The sequence below is a fragment of the Prinia subflava genome, chromosome 22 (genome assembly GCF_021018805.1).
Source record: "Prinia subflava isolate CZ2003 ecotype Zambia chromosome 22, Cam_Psub_1.2, whole genome shotgun sequence".
Lineage (NCBI taxonomy): Eukaryota > Metazoa > Chordata > Aves > Passeriformes > Cisticolidae > Prinia > Prinia subflava.
In genome coordinates, this window is record NC_086268.1 from 7050277 (window position 1) to 7072166 (window position 21890).

The 21890-nt window shown below is 43.5% G+C and overlaps 1 protein-coding gene across 2 annotated transcripts; it reads left to right on the forward strand.

Moving 5' to 3' along the window:
• Positions 1-626: 626 nt before the first annotated feature.
• Positions 627-19654, forward strand: NFRKB (nuclear factor related to kappaB binding protein). Of its 2 annotated transcripts, none has more exons than XM_063417614.1 (26): positions 627-696; positions 1360-1500; positions 1926-2127; positions 2219-2346; positions 3450-3624; positions 3821-3922; positions 4485-4558; positions 4966-5050; positions 5286-5466; positions 5665-5773; positions 6232-6358; positions 7303-7368; positions 8309-8388; positions 8473-8513; positions 9743-9803; positions 10641-10815; positions 11146-11252; positions 11699-11822; positions 12209-12285; positions 12898-13118; positions 13624-13903; positions 14558-14776; positions 15212-15988; positions 16839-16945; positions 17682-17817; positions 18543-19654. In XM_063417614.1, the coding sequence occupies exons 2-26, from the start codon at positions 1378-1380 to the stop codon at positions 18666-18668; spliced, it is 3903 nt and encodes a 1300-aa protein (XP_063273684.1). In that variant the 5' UTR covers positions 627-696; positions 1360-1377; the 3' UTR covers positions 18669-19654. The 2 variants fall into 2 exon arrangements, with proteins under 2 accessions (XP_063273684.1, XP_063273685.1); XM_063417615.1 differs by having other exon boundaries at positions 9746-9803.
• The last annotated feature ends 2236 nt before the right edge of the window (positions 19655-21890 follow it).

Below are 21890 nucleotides of genomic sequence, written 5' to 3' on the forward strand. Positions count from 1 at the left end.
ATCACTCACTAGTAGCCAAGGTGAAGGGGCCAAGATGTGTCACTCAAGCTCCACCTAAAAGTAAAGAAAGAACAAGTTAAAAACAGGGAGAAGTTAGGGAAGAGTCCATCATAACTTCTGCACTGAATCTGTCTCTCGCTCATTGGGTAAGACCTGCACTCTGTAACTTATCGTGAGCCAGGTTTTGTCACAGATTAGAGCTCGTCTGTATATTGCTTTGAACACATTTTTGCTGTCAGGTGCTGTCAGGTACTGTTACCTGCAATCTTGCACCTTAACCTTTCAAGATTTTATTCAAAGAGTGTTATTCTGGAAACTGTTTATGTGAGTGCTTGGAGGGCGCTGGCAGTGGGTAACGGCGTGGAGACACAGCAAGAACGTCTGTTTGCTGTACGAAAATTTGCAGCATTAAAATTCAAAATATTCAGCCTTCCACCACTTCACTGTCGTATTAGCACAGCATCTCAATAACTAACCCACTGCAGTCAAGCCCTGTAAATCTGCGGCTGACCGGAGGCTTCGGCATTGCACAGCTGCTGCATGCCCAGGGGAGCTCGCAGCCGCGTCCTCCCGCACCCCGACGCCATCTCGGCCTCCGGGCCTGCGCCTCCGCGCAAGCGCACTGCGGCGAGACAGGGCGTTCGCGCAGGCGCGGCAGCGCCGCCGCCTTCCGCCTTCGGCTGGGCCGCGTGAGGGGTATGAAATAAACCAGTTTTCTTTGTTTTCTTCGCTGTCCCACCCCGACTTTAGCGGGGCTTTATTGCCCTTTTCTTTATTTCGCGTGTTTCATGCGTTTCTTCGCAGCTCAGAGCGGCCCGTCTGTGTCGCGCCGGAGGGGACGGGGTTCCTGGCCCTGTCACACGTTCAACCTAAGACAAACCCCACCTTAGACCTGACCTTCGGTTCTGCACCTTAAAACCACCTTCAGGGTTTAAATGTAGTCTGTCCTGGTGTTTAGTAGTGTTGAAAACAGTTGCTGCAACTGGGAAGGAAAGTGAGATGGGTCAGCTGTACTTCCCAGCCTGTCTGGAAAAGCACTTCTCCATTGGCATGACCTGTGCTGTAGTTGAAGAGTAAATGCTTCTATATGTGTGGTTTATATATATATGTATGTATGGGTTTTATATATATGTGTGTGTGTGTATACATGTGTATATACATGTATATATATGCATATATACATATATATATATGTATGTAACCTTGCTATATATGTACACAGGTATTTCAGGCCAACTCCACAGCTTCCATTTAAACAACCACCCATCAAAGTTTGTTCCTCCATCACCCCTCACATCGGGATGGATGTATCTGGGTTTGGGATTTTTGTTTGTTGAGGGTTTTGCTGTCATTGACCAGGAGCAGGAGGGGTGGAGAATGGATTCCCTGGATCACATGCTCACAGACTCCCTGGAGCTGGAGGGCAATTGCACACGGATCATGGAGGACTGCATGCTCGGCACGACCCGGGTCAGTCTGCCCGAAGACCTCCTGGAGGATGTGAGTAGTGCTGAGACACTTTACCTTATCATAACCTCTGTATAAATGACATGTTTAACTCCCTTTTGGGGACTCACAGAGCAAACTGAAAAGGGGAGGTGTTTCTGACAGCCTTGGAAGAAGTGTCAAGAGTTGGCACTTTTTTGATTAATCTCAGGACAATATCTTTTAAATCAATTCTGTTATGTTCTTATTATTTTAAAATTTCTTTAAGAAGATTGTTACAAGCTTTGAATTTATTTTCTTGTTGTTAGTAGTATCAATTTCTTTTTATTTCTTTTCAGTTTTCCTTTTTATGCTCTATTGTTTCCTGTGTTTCACAAAACACTGTCTTGTGACTGCTGTTACTTAAAAAGCATCAAGGGCTAGAAAATGGTCAAGGATGTGTCTGCCTTTTCTTTACTGTTGTTTCTTGCTTTCTTTAGCCTGAGATCTTCTTTGAGGTTGTCAGCTTGTCAACGTGGCAGGAGGTCCTGACAGATGAGCAGCAAGAGCACCTAAAAAAATTCCTGCCTCACTTCCCTGAGAACAACCGAGAGCATCAGAACAAGCTCATCTCGGCACTGTTCAGTGGGGAGAACTTTCGGTTTGGGAACCCACTGCACATCGCCCAGAAACTCTTCCGGGGTCAGTCAACCTCGTGAGCTTCCCTGTGGGTCTGGAGCAAGTTCTCAGCTAGCAGCTGAAAACCCAGCTGTGTGTTTTGTCTTTGTTACAGATGGACACTTCAATCCCGAGGTGGTGAAGTACCGGCAGCTCTGTTACAAGTCACAGTACAAGCGGTACCTGAGTGCCCAGCAGCAGTACTTCTACAGGCTGCTCAAGCAGATCCTTGCTTCCCGCAATGTGAGTGTGCTCTGGGTTGAATAACCTGTCTTTATAAAAAGTGTCTTGGTGCAGTCACAGTTCTCTGAGGCCTTTCATTTAATGAAATGAATGATTAATGCTTCTGGATTTTCCAGTGGCCCAGAGAGAACTCCAGACCCATTGCTGTATTTGCAGATTTCAGGTTGTGTAACTCTCATAGCTCTCACTTGTGTGTACTGTCTTCTTTTCATGTCCACCCTGTCTCCACTTCCTTCATTTACCCCTTGGCAACATACTATTTAGTTAACAAGTCATTCTGCCTTTGTTTGTTTACCATTTCTGAAACAAGTACAGTTGCTAAATACAGTTAGAAAATATGTGGATCCAAACCTCTTGATTCTCATGCCTGCAAATCCCTGGTAAAGTCTTCCTCTGTGGATACTTCTGTGATCAAATTGTTGCCAACTGAAATGTGTTTGTTTGCTCATATATCTTTCATTACACTTAGACATTGAAACATAGGGCATGTAGGGATGAAGAAGAAACTCTGTTTTTATAAAATGCTCTACAATGTTGTGGGAAATAGAGAATCCCAGAATGGTTTGGGTTAGAAGAAACTTCAAAGCTCATCTTATTCCAACCCCCTGCCATAGGCAAGGACAGCTTTTACTAGACTAGGTTGCTCCTGGCCTTGAACACTTCCACGGATGGAGCATCCACAACTTCAGTGGGCAACATATATGGAATACATAGGAAGTTAGCTCCTCTGTAGCCATGAGAGGAAAAACATTTTTTTCAAAAGAGACAGTGTTCTATGTTGTTACATATTTGTGTGGAAACTACACCTCACACCAATGATTTAAGTTTTTCTCAACAGTCCACATAAAATGACAGATAGTATTATGTGTGCAGAAGAGGGTGCAGAAATTTCACCTGGGTTTTTTTTCTCCCCTTTAAATGATGGTCTAAAATGCTAGGTTTAAAATCCTGTGTGTGGCAGATACTGATCCTTCCTAAGGTTTCCCTTGTACAGATCTGAAGTGCTGATGGCACCGCATGGAAGTATCTGATCTGGACTTACTTGTCCTGGCTTACAGCACTACAGCTGACATAGCTAATGTCACATGAATCTCTCCTTTCAGCACTTGCTGGAATTAGCCAGGAAAGGAGGCCCTGACATGACCCTAAGGAGAAAGCACTTCCCACCGATGTATGACTCGGAAGAACGAGACAGACGGACACATCGGCGCTACTTGAAGATCTTGAGAGAAGTGAAAGAGGAATGTGGAGACACTACCTTGTCTTCGGATGAAGAAGGTAATGCCCTGGGCTGAACTAAAGACTCCAGGTGTGAATGGAAAAAGACACATTTTTGATGTGAGGACGGAGCCTTTGATAAAAGATTGGATTCTGGGCTCTGCTTCCACTGGCTGTGATCTAATGAACACATGGTAATAGTTACACCAGTAGATTGATAATTGGTTTTGCAGAAGTAAATTTATCTCTGTTTTAGATCTAATCTCTTGGCCTCCAAGTTCTCCAGCACGCTGTTCAAGTCCACCAGTTCCCCTGAGAGTGATCCCCACATTGTCAACCTTGGACATGAAAACTGCGGGTGAGAGCCAAACAAGGGGTCAATATGGATAGCGGGGGGAGAATTACCTTGAGACAAGAAATGACCTTTAAAATCTATTGTTTGATGGGAAATCTTGTAATGTTTCATTTTTGCAGTCTCCACCACAGTTGGCTCTTTTCTCAGTTTAATCTTTTTCTTCTTGCAAGGCCCATATTTGAACACAAGAGTCATAGTTTCTGTAATACTTCTGATTCCTCTGTTGTATTTTGCCTTTAGTGGTTGAAGCATTAGCATAGTCCAGTTCAAAATACTTCGGAATCTCTCCTAAAGTGACTGTAATCAATTCTGCAAACTCTTCAAGCAGGTTCTGGCTTCTTTTCTCTTTCATGCTTACATAAGCAGTGAAATCTGATGACTGATAGTGAAGCACTGAAATGAGCAAACGAATGAATGAATGAATGAAAGAAAGAAATTCATATATGGAGCAATTCGTTACTGAAATTTTGAGATTGCTGGAAGTGTAAAGGGATAGAAAATGGCATTTGAAGAAGCGTGGAAGGTAACAGTAGTGGAAAACTGCAAATAATTACTTTCATTGCAGACAAGATAGAACTTGGGGAAAGCGATTTAAAGATGATGCTGAAGAAGCACCATGAGAAACGAAAACGTCAGCCTGTAAGATGTTAAAAGTCTTGGGGGGTGGGACCACATTTTATCTTTGATGTTTTTATCTCTTTGTCATAAAGGTCATGGTACTTCTGAGTGAGAAAATGATTGCTGTTTTTTGTGTGCACCCACCCAGCAGCCCTTTATTGTAACCTGGGGTTCCATTATCAGTGTATAGATGCAACTCCTGGCCATGTTTATCTGGACAGAAGGATTTTGTAATTTTAATTATGTGTTTTGGGGAGACAAAATTTTGGATGTCAGTGTTAGAAGACTTCCCAACTGCAGTAAATAATCTAGTAAGCTGATCCTGACTGAGTTTGGTGCATTTTAGTACTTGGGTACTTCTTCATCTTGTTGCTGTCTCAACACTTATTCCTTTCTCCATTTAATTTCTCTCCCATTGTCCTATGTAGGATCACCCTGATCTAGTCACGACAGACCTGACCCTTGAGGACATCATGACTCGAGTGAATGCTGGCAGGAAAGGTTCCCTAGCAAGTCAGTGGATCTTTTGCCTTTTTCATTTCATAGAAGTTGATTTAAAAACTAGAGGTTTTCTCTTGAGGGAAAAAGTAAAGATTTATGACAGCAGCTGGGAAGATGGAATGATTGAGGTGTGAATGAGTGCACACAACATACACTTCTAGATACATACTTTAATAGTTTAGGACTCACATTAAGGTGTAGTAAGAAGATGTCTGATTATTCTTTTTAACTTTAATCATATCTAAAGCCTCATTTGACCCTGTGACCCTCAAGAAAAAGGTGAAGGACAAGGAAGATAAGAAAAAAAAGAAGCTGAAGATTATTAAATCTGAAGTGGAAGATTTGGCTGACTCTCTTGGCAATGCAGATGGACTCCCATCAGTGTCTCAGGATTTTTCCCCCCTCCCTCTGTCGTCTATCAAAGAGGAGTAAGTGCTTCAGAGGGCCCTGAACACCTTGCATGGATGGAAAAAGCAACATGTTTCAGCTCACATTTTTGTGGGACTGTTGCAGGCTGTGTTTTTGTGCAGTTTGGGATGTGTGAAGTGTGTGGTGTTCATGTTTGTATATAGAAGTGAATATTTACTCAGGAAATTTACTCTGCTTGTCTTTTCTTTCATTTGAAGACCTCTTGAAGATATGAAACCATGCCTTGAAATAAATGAAATATCATCCAGCTTCTTTTTCCTTCTTTTGGAGATACTGTTTCTGGAAGGACCTGCTACCCTCTCTGTGGTAAGGAACCACCCACTTATCTAGGAATCTTTGCAGGAAGCAAAATCAAAGAATAGAGGAGCTTATACCTTTGTAATAGTGATTTTTCTCCAGACTTATTTTGATGTAAATTATAATAAGATTTAGATTACATATTAAAGAAGTTAAACCCTGTGGGAGTGCTACCACATTCTGATTTTAACTTATTTCATGAGTTTAATCATTTGAATCTGTGAGTCTTTCCATACCCATTCCATAGATCATGGTTAGATATATTTTATATATTAATGGCAGAGATGGGGAAGTGTTTTCCCCTTCTTTGGTGCTTGTGTGTGGTTGCTTGAAAAAGTCAGGTCATTATTTCACATATATAAACACCTTTTTGTCCCCTGCATATGTTCAGCTGGTTTGTTTTCTGTGAAGACAGTCATAGTTTAAAGTGTGAGATTGTTAACAAAATAATTCTTTTTCCTCTTCAGCTTGAAGATAAAGTTCTCGATTGGCAATCTTCTCATGCTAGTGCACTAAATAACTGGTTCTCCTTTGCCCCTAATTGGTCTGAATTGGTTTTACCTGCCTTGCAGTATTTGGCCGGTGACAGCAGAGGTAAGAAGAGACATTAAAAATACTAATACACTGTTCTAGTCAGTGCTGGTTTGCTCGATTCAACTTTTCATTCATCACCACAACAAATCCCTGTATTGCTGGCAGCGTTTCTGTGATCGTCTGTTTGGCTGACATGTCTTGGTTGTGGTCGACTTGTTTTGCATGTGGATAGTAGATTCCCAAGTATGTGAAACTGTCTGTGAAATTGCCTCCAGACACAGTTTCTCATATTCAGATCGTGGCTTCAGGCAGGGTGTTTGAAGCAGGAAGAAGTTGGTCTCTAACAGTGTGAAGTTGTAGTTGTCTTTGGAGATAATAAAGAATGAACTAGATGATGCCCTGAGCAATCCACTGAAACATGAGGCTGGCCCACCTTGGACTTGGGCCAGCTGAGTTTCAGTCATTCCTTTCAAACTGAATTATTCCGTGGTTCTGATTTGCTTAGTGGGAACTTTTAAAGGCAGAGACAGAGTAGATTGTGGTGGCCTTGCAGCATATTGTCCATAATGCTGGTGAATACTGTAAATCCCAAGTTGTCTTCCCATGAGCCCATGAATTTTCACTGTACAATAACAGTCACTGGGGCCTCATATTTCTTTTTCCTCTTCAGCTTAAAGATTAAGTTGTCAACAGGCAATTTTCTCATCCCAGTGCACTAAATAACTGGTCTGAATGTGACGAACAGCAGGAACAGGCTCTCATCTGACAGCCCGTTGTTGGAAGGCTCATTATCCTGTTCTGTTCTTTCCTTGTGTTTGCCCTTATACTCTTAGATGCTCACCTTCCCTTTGGGCAAGGATAAATTTAGAGATGCGCTTACATAATCATTTAAAATGCTCTTATCTGTCACTGTGAGTCTTTAACTTCACACTTTGCATTCTCACTGTAGGATTTTGAGTTGGACAGTTGTCTAATGTCTCTGACATACACGTTTGTCATTGTAGATGCTCCTTCCAGCTTCTCACCTTTTGTTGAATTCAAGGAAAAAACTCAGCAGTGGAAATTGCTTGGTGAGTTCCTCATGTTCTTCTTGTACTATAGTAAAGGTTTGTTGTTTTCTCCAGGACTTTACTTTTCATCTTGCTGCAGCCTGGAGAGAAACACAAACAGAGCTGTTAATTCCATGGTTAGATATTTTCTTTTCTTTTCTTAGCTGAGCTAATGCATGGTTTGGATTTGAGGTGTTCACAAGATGTCAGTATCAGCAGCAGACAGAGCATAAATGAACAAAGGCACTGGGCTGTATTTCTTTCTGTTGCTGACTTAACTATGTTTGTCAGCATTCAAATTTATCTGAATACCTTCATAATTTTCCTTCTGTAGAGTATACCTGTCATGATTCAGAGTAGTTAGTGATTATTACAATTGCAAAGGAATTAAGCTTCTCTGCAGAGCAGACTGATAGTACTCTCATTTTTAAAAGTGGGAACCAAAGAGCAAATTGATGATCAGTGTGCTTAGGCTCATACTGATTGAATTACAGATGTTTTGTGTTTGTGTTCATTCCTTTAGTTACTACACTGGATGTTTCATTCTTAAGTATGGTAATTCTAGTGATCATATCTTCAGGCTTGGACTGGCAGAGATTTGGAGTCAGGGAGCTTTTCCTCTGATCCCTTTCACAGTTTTTGGTGGGGGTTATGCAGGCAGGTGTTTCTGCTCGTGGATTCAGTAACTGGGGTCACTTTGGAGAGTGGGAAGAGGTGACTGTGTCCCAAACAACATCTTGCCTTCTCTGCTAGGAGTTGAAGCGCCATCCTTTGTACCAGCACAGGGGAAACACTGGGATTTAACATTTCCTAAGCGTGGAGGTGTTCAAGTCTTGCAGTTTGAACATCTCTGACTGGTGATGCATCAAGGAGGGAAGGGGACAGGAGAGGACTGGAAATTATAAGCTGCTGGCTTCCTAACAATTAAAACACTTCTATTTTTACATTTTTTTCATACTAGGTAGTTACCAAGATCATGAGAAGGAGCTGGCAGCACTGTTTCATCTCTGGTTGGAGACCAAAGACCAGACTTTTTTCAAAGTGAGTCAGACAAAAATCACCTTCTAGGAGCATGAAACGTGACTGTGTTCTACCCAACACTGACATTTCTCTCTTTCTCAATAGGAAAATGAAGACAGCTCAGATGCCATGCCACTGCCTAGAGTGTAAGTGTGTAACACTGCTTGAAAGCCTTTGTAGTGCTGCTGAAGCTGTGAGATTTGGGCCTTGTGCCTCTGTGTCTCGGTTTGAAAGACAGATATCTGCTAGGAAGGGGCAGGACCTCCCTAGAGATGGAGAATTCAAATCCCCTCCCTCCAAATTATTCCAATTAAAAGGAAAATTAAAGGAGTTTTCAGGCAGAGGTATGGGGGTAGGAATAACAGTTCTTTACTAGTATATATGACAAAACGACAAACAAACAACAACTACCGCATCAATAATAAACAGAACCAAGAACCTTGAGGGCTTTCTTTTACAAAAGCCCAGAGCAGTTTGATCTGGGTGCCCCTGCAGGACTCCGAGAGGCCGAACTGGAAGGAAGGAAAAGTCCCGGGCTGGTGGATGAGATGAGGAGCTCTGTGCTGGCAGCTGGAACAGCAGGGGTGCCCCGGCAGGGCTGGGCAGTGCAGGGCTACAGAGTAGCAGGAGAGCCTCAAAGGTCCGAAGAAGCAGCGGCGGTGGTGGGAGAGGCTGGAGAAAGCGAGCTCAGGATTCCCGGGTACACAGCAGATGACGATAGGTTTCCCAGGACGAGGCAGAGTCAGAGGGCAGCCTGACCGTCCTCCTCGGCGCTGAGAGCAAGAGTGCCTCCCCCTCCCCCAGATCTGTCTTTTTTGCCTTTCCCAAAGCTCATCATCTCTCCCCTCTGAGGGACACTCCCAGGGACTCAAAAACAATAGGTGTAGCTTCGTGCTGCTATATCCCTCAAGCACTCTTTTTGTTCTGACTAAGTAGTCATTAAGGCTTCTTGGAAACTTATGGGAAAAAATTCTGTGAGAAGAGGGGAAAAAAAAAACAAAACCAAATCTAACCCCCAACACTCTGGATCTTAAAGTAAAACAATTTTACATCATGGAGCAGGAGAAAATTTGATAGTTTGATTGTATAAATGCAGTAACTGGACTTTAAAAAGTCGACTGATTTTATCGAAGTTCACATGTATTATTAGAGTAAAGCTGTAATTTAGTTTAAGTTCTGCTAATGAGATTATTTATAGTCCTTATTTGCTTTCAGGTAGTGCACACAGCGTATTTTAAGATTTCTGCAGGGCTTTCTTTTGTTACCATAAATGCTTTCAGAATTTGTTCAGGAGAATTTGCAGAAGGATGAAGGGATTCATCCTTTCGGACAGCTGTGGGCTTGTGCTCAGAAGTGATGGTGCGCTTTGTTTCAGAAGGACTGACTATGTAGTCCGGCCCAGCACTGGAGAGGAGAAAAGGGTGTTTCAAGAGCAGGTAAGAAGAAAATCTTCATTTTAAAGGCACTTGCTGAAATAGTTGGCCACTAAACCATGAGAATTCATGTGGGATGGCAGTGTTATACTCTACACAAATGTAGTTAATATGAAGAATTGATACATTGTTTCTGCCTTGAAGTCGGTACCTTGGTTTTGCATAAAACCTGCTAATGACATAGCCTGCCTAGCTGCTTGTTCCAAAACCATCAGTATTTCCAGTGTGTAAAATTAATTTGATAAAAAGTAATTGGATAAAATTAACAAAATTGGTACTGTCAGTTGGTTGTGCCAACCCCAATGTCTCCTTTGCGATCCCCCACCATCAGAGAGGGACTTGTCTCTTTATTTTTTGGGCATGTATGTGTGCAAGCAAAAAATAAGTGTCAATAAGTGCTCCCATCTGCTTAGTTATCTTGTCTGTGGTAGATGCAAGTGGGAATTCGAGGGAAAACACATGACAGGGATTCTTCTACCTTCTCTCCATGTGCTGTCTGCAGGACAGATTTTATAAGATAAATTTTGGAAATCTCTCTTTAGCCAGATAAAGGGAGGAAGGGGAAGAGGACAGAAGGTGTATCTCTTGTATTTCTGGCACTTCTGTAGTCTGTGCAGCTGCTTGACAGGGAATGCGCTGCACCTGCACACCTTGTGTAGGTGGAGCATTGTATTTTGCGTGAAGTAGTTTGTGATTTTCTTGATCCAAAGTAAACTTATATTTGAACCTCTAGTTTAAAAAGGCTTTCTCTAGAGAATAATAACAACTTACCTTGTAATATAACATAAGGTTTTGCTGTATGTTTCCTGGTAAAGTCAGTGCTCTTGTGTCCACCTCCAGGAGCGTTATCGTTACAGCCAGCCCCACAAAGCCTTCACCTTCCGAATGCACGGCTTCGAGTCAGTTGTTGGTCCTGTGAAGGGGGTATTTGACAAGGAAACCTCCTTAAACAAAGCCCGGGAACATTCTCTCCTGCGCTCAGACAGACCGGCATATGTCACCATTTTGTCCCTTGGTAAGGTCATAGCCAAAAAAACTTTTTAAAGAAGAAAAACATTCCTCTGACCCCTCAAACAACGACTTTAGGAATCTGCATTGGGGTTGAAAGCTGTTCCCCAAGTTCATCACTATTAGCACAAAGTTGGCACAGTTATGTGTCTTTAAATGATCCTTTATAATTTCTCCTCGTATTTTTGAGGGATTTTAGGGGCTAGATTTTAGTAAGTAGGCACTGTGAGAGCAAGGGTAATAGAGCAGTCCCAAAACATATCTGGAGTGTGGTATGGAGTACCTGAGTACCACTGCCCAGTTACAGCTGGAAGTAAGCTCTGGTTTTGTGTTTCAGTTCGTGATGCTGCTGCTCGCCTCCCTAATGGAGAGGGAACTCGAGCTGAAATCTGTGAGCTGCTCAAAGACTCCCAGTTCCTAGCTCCAGATGTCACAAGTGCTCAGGTAAGTTGGCTGTCATGTCTGGCCTCAGATTCTCATAAATACACACTGCATGGACGCAGGCAGTATTCAGTGGCAAAGGCTCAATAATTTTTATGCTGTTGCGATGAGCAAAAGGGAGCTGTGTACTACTATGGTGAGGTGCTGCAAATCTGCACCAAATTTGGATGATGAAAAACCAGCTAGAAAAGCCACAGTTAACACTGTCATAGAGATGCTCACATTTTAGATTGAGGAACAGTCAATTTTCAGAGCTTTGGTGGAAGCTTCATTTAACCCAAGATGGCAAACACTATCCTGTGCTGCAACATCTGCCCTCAGTCATTCTCACTCATGGAGATTCCTCACAGTTTACTCAGGTTTTATACCAAATAAGATCACTTTTCTATTCACCAGTTTTAGCTAGTCCAGCAAGAGATATCTTGTAATCTGTGAATTCTGAACTTCAGGTTAACACTGTTGTTAGTGGTGCTCTGGACCGATTGCATTATGAGAAAGATCCCTGTGTGAAATACGATATTGGGCGGAAGTTGTGGATCTACCTGCACCGGGACAGGAGCGAGGAAGAGTTTGGTAAGCCTGGGTTGGTGATATCTTAAAAATTAAAAATGTTTATAAAGATGGATAATGAACATTAATTTGTCAGTCTAGCTTTTTTTCTAGTCAGTTTGCTCATGTTAGTCCTTCAGCACTTAAACCCAGTCTTAGAGAGCAATGTGTCACTTTAAAACATTTGTTTGAAAAATACCATCCCACATGCAAGAACTGCAGATGTATGTTCTTGTGTGCCTTATTTTCAGTCTTTTTGGCTAATTTACAAAGATGTTTTTCTTTGCACTGTTACATGACTGTGTGTTTAATTCCTTGTCTGAAGAAGAATCTACAGCTCTTACCTGGCCTCTTACTTAAATCAGTTTGCTTGTGTTTCAGGAGCTCTAACCATTAATTTGTCCTTGCAGAACGGATCCATCATGCTCAAGCTGCTGCAGCAAAGGCCAAGAAAGCTCTTCAGAAGCCAAAACCTCCAACTAAAACGGTAGATTTCTTTGCTCAGGGTTACAGAGCTGCTTTTGGGATTGAGAAGATTAGTCTTAATTTAATCCATAAATTCTGCATCCATAGCAGATGATGAAAATGACCACATTTAAGTTAGCAATCCATGATGTAAATGAATGTCAGTAAGCAAAATGAAGAGGGAGAGAGAGAACTTTTCCTCCACCTAGCTTCCACTGTCCTCTCGTTTGTGCTCCCTATCAAATGGATGGTCTTTCAGATCTAGTCTTGAGGTTAATTTGTAGCAGAGTGTGTGGAACACATCTGCTCTTCCCCTTGCTGTGCTGAAGCTGTCAGGATATGAATGTCTGATATTAAATATGTCTGAAGTACTTGTCTATTGCACATTAACCAAAGTGGAATTCTGCATGTTCTGAATGTTTGTCACAACTGAGGTGCATTTTTCCCTGAGAGCAAGAGCAGCCAAACACACTAATTCATCCATGGTTGCAGCTGGGGAAAGGCAGTCAGTCATGTTTGATTTTAGGATTTAGCAGCAAGGTGTCATACAGAACTCGGGTTGAAGTGCTTGGCCTACTGTAGGGTACAGCAATGAACTGCAGATTTTGTGATGCTGGATGTGGTTTCTTTGTAGAAGTCGAGTAGCAAGGAGGGTGCTGTGAAAGCCCTCCCCACCAGCACAGCAGAGCCTAGCCAGCTGAGCCTCAGTGACTCCAGCATGCCACCAACTCCTGTGACTCCTGTGACACCAACTGCACCTGCATTGCCAGCAACACCCATCTCACCTCCACCAGTGTCTGTGGTCAGCAAGAGTGTATCTGGTGCTGCATCAGAGCCAGCAAAACCCAGCCAGAGGTACTGCTTCTGTCCCCTATGTCACTTGGGAATGCTGAAGGCTGTTTTTCAGTAATTTGTATAATTCAGTAATGAGAGAGTTTGGTTTATTTAGCCTGGGAAAGAGGAGGCTCAGGGATGAGCTTATCACTCTACAACTCCTTGAAAGGAAGTTGGAGGCTGGTGAGAGTTGGACTCTTCACTGAGGAAACAGCAACAGAACAAGAGGGCTTAGTCTCAGACTGTGCTAGGTGAGGTTCAGGTTGGGCATCAGGAGGAATTTCTTCACAGAAAGTGTGATTAGACATTGAAAAGTTGCCCAGGGAGGTGGTGGAGTCCCCACCCCTGGAGGTGTCTCCAAGGAACAAGTGGACATAGCATTCAGTGTTCTGGTATGGGTGACAAGGTGGGGATCAGTCACAGGTTGGACACAATGATCTCAGAGGTCTTTTCCAAGCTCAATGATTCTGTGATTGTGTGAATTTCCTACATCTTTGCTGACCTACTGGCTCTGTCTTTTCTGTAGTGTTCTCCTGATGTCTTCCCCCACCATGCCCCAGCTGGGGACATTGCTGTCCCCAGCTCCGAGCTCACAGGCACAGCTGGGGCCAGCGCCCACCCCGCGTGTGGTCAGTCACAGCAGCTCCTCAGGCCTGCCACAGGTCCGTGTGGTCACTGCCCAATCCAGCCTCCCAGCTGTGTCCCAGCAAGCCCCAGTCGTCACCCAGCAGCAGCAGCAGCAGCCCACGTCAGTGCCTCAAATCCGTGTTCCAGCTACAGCCACACAAACCAAAGTACTCCCTCAGGTGAGTTGGAAGGGGTGGAGTAGCTCTGACATCTGATCTGACTTGCAGTGTTTTGGTGTGCTGCACAGGCATTCTGTCCTCATTTGGAGCATGCACTAACTGCAGGGAAGAGCATAGAAACAGTTTTACATATGCAATACTGTTCAGTGCTCTGTTTTTCACCTATTTACCTGACATCATTAAATTGTGCATTACGTAAAAAGTCCATAGAACTTAGAATCACAGAATTGTTAAACTTGGAAAAGATCACCACTGTCAAGATCATAAAGTCCAGCCATGAACACAGCAATACCACCATGTTCACTACTAATCCATATCCACACATTTTTTTGAACACTTCCAGGGATGGTGACTCCACCACTGCCCTACTCAGTCTGTTCCAATGCTTTACTACCCTTTCTGTGAGAAAAATATTTCCTAATATCCAAATTAACCTCCCTTGTGTAACTTGAGGTCAATTCCTCTTGTCCTGTCATTTGTTACCTGGAAGAAGAGATCGACACCCACCTCATTACAATTCCAAGCAGTTGGAATCCTTGTAAGGGAATTCTTGTGAACTCCCCTGAACTCACAAGCTAAGGCACAATACAAAGAAGAATCACTAGACCATTCCTACTGGTAGTCTGCTCATAGTCTTCCTTCTCTCTTCCATAGGCTGTGATGACTCTGCCTGTAAAAGCTCAAAATAGCCCTGTGCAGGTGCCAAGAGCAGGAAACTCCATGGCCAGTCAGGCAGGTATCACTGTGACAGGGCTGCCTGCAGTGCCCAGCCCTGCTGTGAAGCCAGTGACCAGCTCTCCAGGCAGTTCTGCTGCCAGCACCTCCTCCACCACTGTCATTCAGAATGTGGCTGGCCAGAACATCATCAAGCAGGTGAGAGGGAGGGAGAGACAAGGAACTTAACTCTATGACCTGATTGTTTCCTCTTTGTTGTGCAGATGTGAACATTTGGGAGCTGTAATGCTGTGTGAGTTGATGGACTGTGCAGACTGACAGAGTGCTGGTTTTGTGTGTTTGAGCCCTGTTTTCACGTACAGGTGAAAGATGCATTTTGTGCAGGTTCTTTAGTGATCTCTCCTTCATTATTTTTGGAAAAGAAACTAGCCCCACAAGTATTTCCTATTTCAGATAGGGTTGGGAATGCCACCTGATATACAACCAGAACCATTTTCAATAATGTACTGAATGCTAGTCTTATTCCACTTGCATTCTAGTGGGAGCAAACATCATTCTTTTGAGAAGTTCTGCTTTGAGGATGCCTTAGACTTTGTTCTAGTTTGACAGAACCATTTCTCTGATCTCTCCCAGGTGGCTATTACAGGACAACTTGGTGTGAAGACCCAGGCTGGAAGTGGCATCCCACTCACAGCGACCAATTTTCGGATCCAGGGGAAGGACGTGTTGCGCCTGCCGCCGTCCTCCATAACGACAGATGCAAAGGGTCAGACAGTGCTGCGCATCACTCCAGACATGATGGCCACCCTGGCCAAGTCTCAAGTCACTACTGTCAAACTGACTCAGGACCTCTTCACAGCAGCTGCGGGAAGCAGTGCTGGTGGGAAAGGCATCTCTGCAACTTTGCATGTGACATCCAACCCTGTCCAGACTGCTGATTCTCCGGCCAAGACAAGCACGGCATCTCCTGCCTCTTCCAGCCCAGCTGGAGGCACCGTGGTTAAAGTGACTCCTGACTTAAAGACTGCAGAGCCAACAAGCTCTGCTTTCCGCCTGATGCCTGCCCTGGGCGTGACTGTGGCAGATCAGAAGAGCAAAGCCATGACCACAGTGGCATCCACAGAGGCCAAGCCAGCTGCCACGATCAGAATTGTGCAGGGGCTGGGGGTGATACCCCCCAAAGCTGGCCAGACCATCACTGTAGCCACTCATGCTAAGCAGGTGCCGTCATCATCGGCGGCAAGTGTTGCTGGCACAGGCCACACCTCCTTACCCACCGTGAGTGCCACAGTGTCCAAAGCAGTTGCTGTGGCCTCAGGAGCTGCAGGGACCCCCATAACAATCGGCACAGGAGCCACGGCTGTGCGGCAGGTGCCTGTCAGCACCACAGTGGTGTCTACGTCCCAGGCAGTGAGTAATGCTGAGCTCTCACTTGGGGTGGGGAAAGAAGGGGGGTGCCAAAATACACTGATGTTTTATGGCTGAAAACTGCTCTTTGCATCTACAGAGACTCAAATTAATATGGCAGAATCATACAATGATTTAGGTTGTGGTGGACATTAAAGCCCACTCAGTCCCACCCCCTGCCATGGACAGGGACACCTTCCATTAGATCAAGTTGCTCCAAGCCTCATCCAACCTAGCCTTGAACACTTCCAGGGATGAGGCAGCCACAACTTGTATTCTGAGTATGGGTCTGCAACTCATTTCATGTCTAACTCATTTCAGCTAAATGCTTCCAAAAAGTCAGATACTTTCCTTATCTCCTCTTGCAAGTGAATGAAATAAACTTTGCATATCTGAAGTTCTACCTCATGCAGCTCTGTGTCTTGCCCCACACCTTGGCAATGATTTCCCTTGGAATGGTGTCGTAGAGCATTCAGAACTAGAAGTGCTTGTTACTTGTATTAACTTTTTTACTGATTTCCCCCTTTAATTTTAATGCTATTTTAATGCCCAGATCTGAAGGCACCATAAACTGTATTGTGGTTACGTAAGCTAAATGACACTATGGTAGTTTCCTAAGGATAAAAATCATGGGTCTTGTGATGCAAAGATCATGCAGATTTTCAGGGTTCGGGCAGCTTTGTAGTGAATGAGAGGGAGGTGAATTTTAAGGAGCCTGAACTGGAACACAGATTTCATCAGCAAAGCTGCTGCTGGTTTCTGCTCACAGAACTCCCACAAAGCAGACGATGTTGTCGAGCAGTTCCTCTGCTGAGCTCCCCATGGCTCATCATGTGTTCTTCCCATTTCCCAGGGCAAACTTCCGGCACGGATCACAGTGCCCCTGTCAGTGATCAGCCAGCCAGTGAAGGGCAAGAGCGTGGTCACTGCCCCCATCATCAAGGGCAACCTCGGCGCCAAGTGAGTGCTTTGCATCTCATAGTTCTGCTTTGGAAATTGGCTGAGGAAGGTCTGTGTTCAGTGGGTTCCTGGGGAGCAAGGAAGCAGAGGCTGGAATAGGATTGCAGTCTGTTAACAGGTCCATCAGCTGCAAGAAGCTGAGTGGATATGGTGTCTGCAATGAGGTTGTAATTTTTAGTTATTTATTTTGAGACACAGGTTCTTGCAAATACATTGAAGAAAAAACATTCTGTGCCTTGAAACCAGCTGTTCAATCGGTTCTGTGTGTTTAAGCAAGAATTAACACACTGAAAAATATCTGTAATCTGAAGCCATCTCTCCAATCAAGAGAAGTTAACTGTCTTAGTGAGAATTCCTCTGGCATTCAGATATTGAAGGCTTTTTGTTTATTTTTCCATAAATTCTGATAGTGTCTTCCTTAACTAATAATTCAAGTGCTCAGCTGTTTTCTGCATTGAGAAGTGTTCAGATCTGATGAGGCTAAGCCAATGATGTGCATGGTCCAGAGTTAATGGGTGTGATTTGTGTGCTAAATTAATTTTCTATCAGTTATAAATACTGACATAAACTTGTTGCTAGTGTATCTGCCAGTTTTATGGGGAAAAAAACCCACTACTTAAAATGGTTAGTATATGTGTAGAACTATGATCTGCTAGCAATTGAAGAATGGTTTGGAGTTGGAAAGATCAAGCCTGCTGTTCTGTTTACTAACCTTTCAACAATTATTTTTCCCTAGCATCAGTGGATTAGGCAGAAATATCATCCTGACTACAATGCCAGCAGGGACTAAACTGATTGCTGGGAACAAGCCCGTGAGTTTTCTGACTGCACAGCAACTACAGCAGTTGCAGCAGCAAGGCCAAGCCACGCAGGTAAGGGCGCCTAGAATGATCGTTCTCTTTGCTTTTTTATGACTTAACATCTCCATGAGGACTTTACACTGAATACAGGGGGTTGCAGAAAAAGAACAGGCATACACCTTGGTTGTAGTGTCTGCACTAAGCACATAGAATCCATCATCACCTTTACCTTTCTTCATCCAAATAAAGTTTTTACATGTTTTTGAAGCACTGCCAGTATAGTGAATGTAAAACCAAAGGTCAGGATTTTTCTATACACTCAGCAGTCTTTGTAGTGCTTTGTACTTTGGCTTTTGTGGGTCACTTTTTCTTGAAGAAATCACATAGCTGCTTTGCATATCCATCTTTCTGTCCGGAAACGTAGTGTTCCATAATTCCAGATAATTAATCTGCATTGACAGCTGATAGTAACAAGTCCGTAGAAGTGAGGTATCCAATGGATCCAAGTCCTTCTTCTTAAAATGTGTAAAAGCAGCTGACATACAGGTTTATATTCAAACCAGTTTTCAGGCCTTCCTCTCTAATCTGGAAATCTCTCACCACCTCACATGGGCAGTGGATGGAGTGATCTTCTGACAGATTCTGTTCTGGCAGTGTTTTTGGTGCTTGGTGTTGTTCCAATAAGTGAGTTTTTGTTGGCAGCAGAAGCAGGTACTTCACCAGAGCGCGATGCAGGATGCAGTCACTGTGTCACCAGGTTGTTCTTGAGACGAGCTTTTTCTTTCCGTTTCACACAGGTGCGAATTCAAACAGTTCCAGCCTCCCATCTCCAGCAGGGAACAGTCTCTGGCACTACTAAAGCAGTGTCCACTGTGGTTGTGACAACAGCTCCGTCACCAAAGCAGACACAGGATCAGCTGTGAAAACTGGTTTGAACATGGATCAGTTTCTAAGAACTTCCCTGAGCCTGTTGTCATCCTCCATCCAACCAACCACCTGAGGCTCCCTAACCCCAGCCATGACGTGGGATTGGACTGGGTTCTGCCCTTGCTTCTCCAGGGTCAGCACCATGATGTCTAGGTAGAAATTCCACAGAAAAAAACATGCTGTACCTGCAAAACAAAATGTTTCAATCCAGAAGTGTAAATCCAGGTTCTGTGGAATTGATGATATAAGAAATGTCTTCCTGTTCTTTTTCCATCCAAAGGACTTTCGACAAATACAGCTCCTGTGCATTTTCGGTTGTAGACAAAGCAGTTATCTTGGATCTTCGTTAAGCAAGGAAAGTTGCTTGGAAGGGATTATTCAGTGGCTTTTCAAAGTCATGGAGAAGATGTCTCCTTTTACTGGAGTCTGGCTGTCACTGCTGTTATCTAATGACTCAGGATTGTGTCTTTGACACCAGAGTTATTGTAACTCACATCCATGTCAGGTTGCTGTCAAAGACAGGGTGAGACTCAAGGTGATTTTTTGCTTTAACAGTGAATGACCATGGAGGAGAGGGAGAGGAGATACAGAGGGTCACTATGTGAACAAGTCTGTCAGCAAATGGGACTGTAATGGAAAGGAAAAAGTTGATGTTCACAAGAAAGATCCTCTTTTAGTTTTCCTCAACAAATGAACGTTTTTATCAGTGGAAACTAACTGTATCTTGGTTTAAAAGGTCAGGATATATTTTCAAATACTCCCAAACTGTTGTCTCTTGGGTTCTGAAGAAATACTTTAACCTGTCACCCTGGCTATTAGTTTTGGTTTTACTTTTTCAGTTTTATCTGTCTATGTAAATATTTTTGAATTTTGCACATAGTAGAGATGAATTTGTGACTGTTCTGACATAACCTTGAAGCTGAATGAGATCAAAAGATGTGTTGGACCAGGAGAAGAATAAAAGTGTAGAAAGCCTTACAGATCCTTTCGTTTCCCTACAGTGTGTTTTCTGTACAGTCATTGTCCAGTTTGCCAAGGACTAAGAGCGTGTCCATCTTCTTGGTGAGATGGTTCTTTTTAACCTGGTCTTTTTTGGTAGGCTTTTTTTTAAAAGATGTGGTTTGCTCCAAGTTATATATTATAGAATATAATACATTTAAAGAACCAAATTGTACAGTTCAGGGCTGTTGTGGCTGGAGCTCTGTGCATTACTCTTTTGCTGGGCTTCAAGCTGGGGTTGTGGATCTTTCTGTACTGTATCTAACCCACTTCAGTGCAGCTTTGAAGGAAAAGAAGTATTTCAGTAAGAAAATAAGTGGCTGGAGTTAGCAGTACACGTAAGTTCAGCATTTGAATGTGAGTGCTTGAATTACGATTTACATGCTTCAGGAACAATTTAGAGTGACAAAGGTTTTCTGTCTTGCTTTGTCATGTTTTGTATATGTTTTGCACATCTATCAGTCAATAGCCAGCAGAAAGATTGTGGTTTGGGAACGAGGTGTGGACATTGCAAAGTCCTTTTAGTTGTGAAGTTAAAAGAAGAAATTAAGGAGGCAATAAGCAATTTCCTGCTATTGCTTATGTGAAAGAGCCTCTAAATTCAAAATATAATCAAGATAATTCTCCTATGTTCTGTTCATAATTAATAAATTAATAATTAACCTGCAATCAAGTGCTGAAAGGTGGTTACATTGTGAAGACCTTTTAATTTCTTTCAATCCTCATGAATGTCTTGCTGGACACAGGAGGCTTTGGCAGTATTAAACTTAAGAAAACAAGAAACCTGCGTCTAATCCCAGAAGTTTAGTGTGTTTCAAGTGGTTGCTGCTAACTAAGTGTCCTGCTCTTGATCACCATCCTACTTTTGAGTAACCTTTGCATCCTGGCTGCTTCTCTTAGGTTCCTGCTCATTTATTTTGAAGTCTGGTTTTTGGGGAAAAGAGCATCAAGCACTGCATGTCTTCTGGTTTTGAATGCCCATGTGCTGGCTTGGATGGTGTGAGAAACAACTGCTCACTTTAAAATTTTAGGAGGTTTATTAAACCTTAACAAATACAACAAAGGACTAAATAAGGAAAAATTACAGCGCTGGGAACATGGGACTAACCCGCCGTGTGCTCAACCACAAAATGGCTGCTCTGCCTTTTATACCCCTGGTGCTGCATCAGCCAACCCTGGCCCCTGCCAAGCCTGTCAGTCAACTTCTCTTTGCCGGTCCATTGGTGGACTCTGCTTTCCTGCAACTTGATTGGAGGTCAGCTGTTGCCATGCCACGCCTCCTAGCAACAAGCCCTCCCACCTCCCAAATGTCCTGACTGCCAAGGTCCGGTGCCAACAATACAAGGGGGTGGGAAACCAGGACTGTGAGGAGATCATGTTACAATAACAACTGTACATCAATAAAACAGCTCTTAATGTACATATAATATTCATCCCTTAATTGTGAGAGCAAACCATTGCATTACCCATCTATAACAGTAGGATGTGTTTACTCCTAGCTCTCAAGAACAAAGTACAGCCTGTTGTGACTCAGCTGCTCCGCACTTGTCTGATGAGCTGCTCCACTGTCGTTGAAAAACAACCCTAGGCTACTTTGAGTCAAGAGCCCTTGTTTTTAATATGTAACTTTTAACTTTTACGTACCAGGCAGAAGGGCAGAGAAGGGTTACAATGATTTTGGGGGATGTGCTGAGACTGGGGGAGGGTATCTATAAACTAGACTGTGCTCCAGGTGGTGTATGCTCCCACATTCTCTCACTCTGCAGCCTGAAAACTGTTCTGAATGAGTCCTGCAGTAAGAGCTGCAAGGGCAGCTTGCAGGGGAAGCGAGCCTAGAGAAAGTATTTATAATGATATTACCCATTTTCCACCTGTCCTGCCTGAAGCTAAAGGGGTATTGTTGGAGGTTAGATTTGCCTCTTTTTTTACTTACAGAATTTTTCCCCATAAGTTTCTAAGAAACCCTAATGACCGTACTCGGCAAAAACAAAGAGAGTAATTGAAGGACATGGCAGCACAAGGCTACACCTATTGTTTTTGAGTCTCTGAGAGTGTCCCTCAGAAGGGAGAGATAACCGAGCTGTGGGAAAGGTAAAAAGACAGAGCTGGGGGAGGGGGGCGCACTCTTGCTCAGTCAAGCTGCCCCTCGCTGCAGGAAGAGTTTACGGCCATCACTCTGCCTCTGCCTCGTCCTGGGAAATCTACCGTCATCTGCTGTG

Coding starts and splice junctions, on each gene's coding strand:
- NFRKB (XM_063417614.1), top strand. CDS start 1,378: ATGGATTCCCTGGATCACATGCTCACAGACTCCCTGGAGCTGGAGGGC. Junction 4,559..4,965: donor AGAAACGAAAACGTCAGCCT/GTAAGATGTTAA, acceptor TGTCCTATGTAG/GATCACCCTGATCTAGTCAC. Junction 11,823..12,208: donor CAGGAGCGAGGAAGAGTTTG/GTAAGCCTGGGT, acceptor TTGTCCTTGCAG/AACGGATCCATCATGCTCAA.